At 30.1% G+C, this 3,833-nt stretch overlaps 1 protein-coding gene across 1 annotated transcript in view; it reads left to right on the forward strand.

Annotated features, from left to right (window-relative positions):
* LOC106456896 (putative sodium-coupled neutral amino acid transporter 7) overlaps positions 1 to 3,833 on the forward strand; it is a 47,516-nt gene that overhangs the window by 23,628 nt on the left and 20,055 nt on the right. The window contains exon 6 of the mRNA XM_022382683.1: positions 1,777 to 2,039. Within this exon, the coding sequence (XP_022238391.1) occupies positions 1,777 to 2,039 (263 nt within the window). The remainder of the gene's footprint in view (positions 1 to 1,776; positions 2,040 to 3,833) is intronic.

The raw sequence follows: 3,833 nt of genomic DNA on the forward strand, positions 1-3,833 counted from the left end.
GATCCTTTTTTTCTTAATACTTTAAGGTTAATTTCATCTAACTTATACTTATGATTCAAATTATGATAACTCACATGCATTATTTTGAATTTATTATAATTAAAACTCATCTGCCATTTATTTGTCTCACTCACTAAATGATCTAAATCCTTTTGTAAATCAGCAGCATCCTCCTCATAGCCAGCAACACCCAAGACCTTAATATTATCAGCAAATTTAGGTAATTTATTGACCATTCCTTTATATATGTCATTGATGTAAATCAGAAAGAGCAAAGGTCTTAAGACTGAGCCCTGAAGTACCCCACTCATGACATTATTCCAGTTTGACTGAACTTTATTTATAGTAACCTTCTACTTTCTTCCATCCAGCCATTCTTCTATCCAATTAGCTAACTTAACCCCCACATCTATAGAGAATTTTTTAAAAGCCTTTTTTTATGTGGCACCTTGTCAAATGCTTTCTAAAAATCCAGATACATCAAATCTACACCCTTACCCTCATCTACGTAAGCAGTAACCTTTTCAAAGAATGTCAAAAGATCTGTAAGGGAAGATTTTCCGTTATTTAAACCATGTTGACTATTCAATAAAATTGTAAACTTTGTTAAATGACTTTGCCAAGAATCTTTTATCAAACTTTCCAACACTTTTCCGACAACTGATGTAAGACTAATGGGTCTATAATTACTGGAAAAATTTCTATCACCTCTCTTGAAAAGAAGAGTAACATTAGCCAATTTCCTATCCTTTGGCACATGCCCACTATTCAAGGACTTACAAAAAATAGTTGTAAGTGGCTGACATAACCAATCCTTAACCTCTTTCAAAACTCTTTGGGAAATATTATCTGGACCAGGAGCTTTATTGTTCTTTAAACTTCCAAATTGTTTTCTGAACAAGCTCAGAATTAATGTGGTCATCTTATTATATCTTGTTTCTATCTATCAACTGCTCAAGATAAGGAATATTGCTTAAATCTTCATTAGTAAAAACTGGATAAAAAACAGAATTTAATATCCTAGACATCTCATAATCATCAGATACAAGACTTCCTTTATCATCCTTCAAAGGTCCTATTGCCATCCTCATTTTGCTTACTCTTAATGTACTTAAAGAAATCATTACTGTTAATTTTTACATTTTCAGCCAACTTTTTTTCATTCATTTTTTATGTCCTAATTTCTTGTTTGACCAACTCTCTTGATCTTCTATAATCTTCTAAATCTCCTGTCATACCAGTCAATTTAAATTTCTTAAAGTTGTGATGCTTTTCTTTAATTTTATCCCTTAGACCCTTTTTGCCAACCTGGTTTTTTACTTACAGCCACCCTTTTCTTTCTATAAGGAATATGTTTATCTTGAATATTTAAAAACATTGAACTCTAAATACAATTTTTTGAAGTTAGTGGTTGCTATTTTTCACAATAGTATACTGAAATAATATATTGCAATTTTTGTTCTTGGATTTTTAAATTTAAGCACAATTAATATTAAACTTTTGTGATAATTTTTAATAGAAAATATTCATATAAAACAACTATACCTAAGAAATAAAATACAAACATACTATTTTGTGTTGTGAATATCTTTATTTAAACTCAAAATACTTATATTTAACAAGATTTCAGAGTGAGATCAAAATTAACTTGATAGTAAGCCTTATTCAATTTTTATTTTACTATTTCTTGGCATTTCAGAATATAATCTCGAAAAATCTACAATGAAACATTCATAAATGTAATTATACTGTAATGAAATATTAAAACAATTTCAGTGCCATGTTAGTTGTGTTCCTGTGTATTCTTGTCTGAAAGACCGAAGAGTTAGTGTTTTCCTGAAGACCGTAATTGTGGCAATCTTGATCTGCATGTTTACCTACACTGTTGCTGCCACCTTTGGGTATCTAACCTTTGGTTCCCTTGTCACTAGTGATATCTTGGAGTCGTATGATGCCAATGATCCTGTTGTATTAGTGGGAATAGTGGCCCTTGCTGCTAAAACGTACACTACGTACCCTATCCTTTTGTTCTGTGGCAGGTAAGTAAGCAAGGTAGTTGATTCAAATAAGGGGATTAAAATATATCATGTTATTAATATTAGATTGTGCCCTTAACCCCACTACTCTAAAAAAATGTGTGCATCTCAATACATTTTATAAAAAAATCTTTTATACAACTTATAAACCATAAAATAACAACAAAAGGGTAAAAACTCAGAAACAAGTGATTCTGGAAAACTTTATGATGTATTCGCTTTTTTACACATTAGCAAATTATTTTGTAATCAGTTGACCTTAGAATAATCTCTTTTTATAAACTATTTATGTAACAAATTGCTAGTGGATCCATGACTCTGATGGCTACACTATCCCTAATAACATACGAGTCACACAGAAAAATGTAAAAAACAAAAACTACCATCAATATTACAGCTAATCCCACTAATTGCTGCATGAGATTTTCTATATATTTTATGTAAAAAAAGTGAGTGATCGTATCAAATTTTGTTTGGTCAGTTCTTTACACTGAGTGTTGGAACAGGCAAAAGCATGAAAGTACCCAATATGGTGCAGTATGTGGATCTCCATTTGTAGTAAATTGTATAAAAACAAGTTAATAATTAAAGGGTTGTTTGAGTATAATAGAAACATTTTTTTATCATCTGTAAATAATGTTGAAAGATGTGGTTTTAAGTAAAAGAAAATCCATTTAAGACGAGTTTCTTGCTGAGATTAGTTTTTCTAAATAGACCGTGCTTTGTAAAGATAACTTTTTGTACATGTGTATTGTACTGTGTATGTAGCTATATATCAGTATAGCGGAGGATTTACATGTAGGGCTAAATTGAGAAATTAAACTTGTTATAAAAAGGTACTTGTAGTTTCATATGTTGAGAAGTAAATTTGGAATTCCACTCTAAAATCAAAGATATAATTTTATTTGTAAACATCATTAAGTGGAATTGTCAGCTCATTATTATATTTCTCCCATTGCATCAGAAGAATGTAGTTGTATTTACAGTATGTAACTTAGATTATGACCAATGTAAATTATTTCAATTTTATTTCTGTTCAAGTGTAAAATGATAATTGTACAAAGTGCAAGAAGTTTTTAGATATATGACAAGAAAATATAAATTGTATTCACTTTTATTCAAGACAGAGTGTTAATATTTTTAATTTTTCTGTGATTCCAAAGTCTCTAAATATATATAGGATGATTTCAAGAGTGAGGAAAATAATTGTTGGTGGTATGGATTAAGGTTATTGAGGGTCTGTCTTGTGACAATACCATTGAGGTTTCAAGGTTGTATCTTTTGAAGGTTATTAATATGCATCATAAACCAAAAAGTCAATTGCAAGGGTGTAGACAATAACAAATGAAATGTTTTAAACCAAATATTTTCAAGATCACACCTTTGATATCCTCAAATACATTGATATTACTCAGAGTAAATGAATATGGCCTGTAAAAACTGGAAGTCCAGCAGATAATATACTATGGAGCATGTTTTGTCTTTCTTAGACTCTGACTGATTCCAGAACAAAGAAAGAGATAGTATGCAAAAAGTGCAAAAAATCAACAATCTTTATTGAATGAAAACAATCAAAAGTTAAATAATCAAAGCATGTTGTTTCAATCCCTTATATATATATACACCTGGAAAAAAGTTAAGCACCCCCAAATATTTTTCAGGATTGCTTATTGAAAATAAGGTTTAATTCTCATGATGTTGAGCAATGTTCATAATTTCAAACATAATTAAAAGGATGTGAGCGTTCAGGTGTGACATTTAAATCAGGCGCATTTTTTTCCCCATGTGCAACTTGCT

Source organism: Limulus polyphemus, unplaced genomic scaffold (assembly GCF_000517525.1).
Source record: "Limulus polyphemus unplaced genomic scaffold, Limulus_polyphemus-2.1.2 Scaffold269, whole genome shotgun sequence".
Classification (NCBI taxonomy): Eukaryota; Metazoa; Arthropoda; class Merostomata; order Xiphosura; family Limulidae; genus Limulus; species Limulus polyphemus.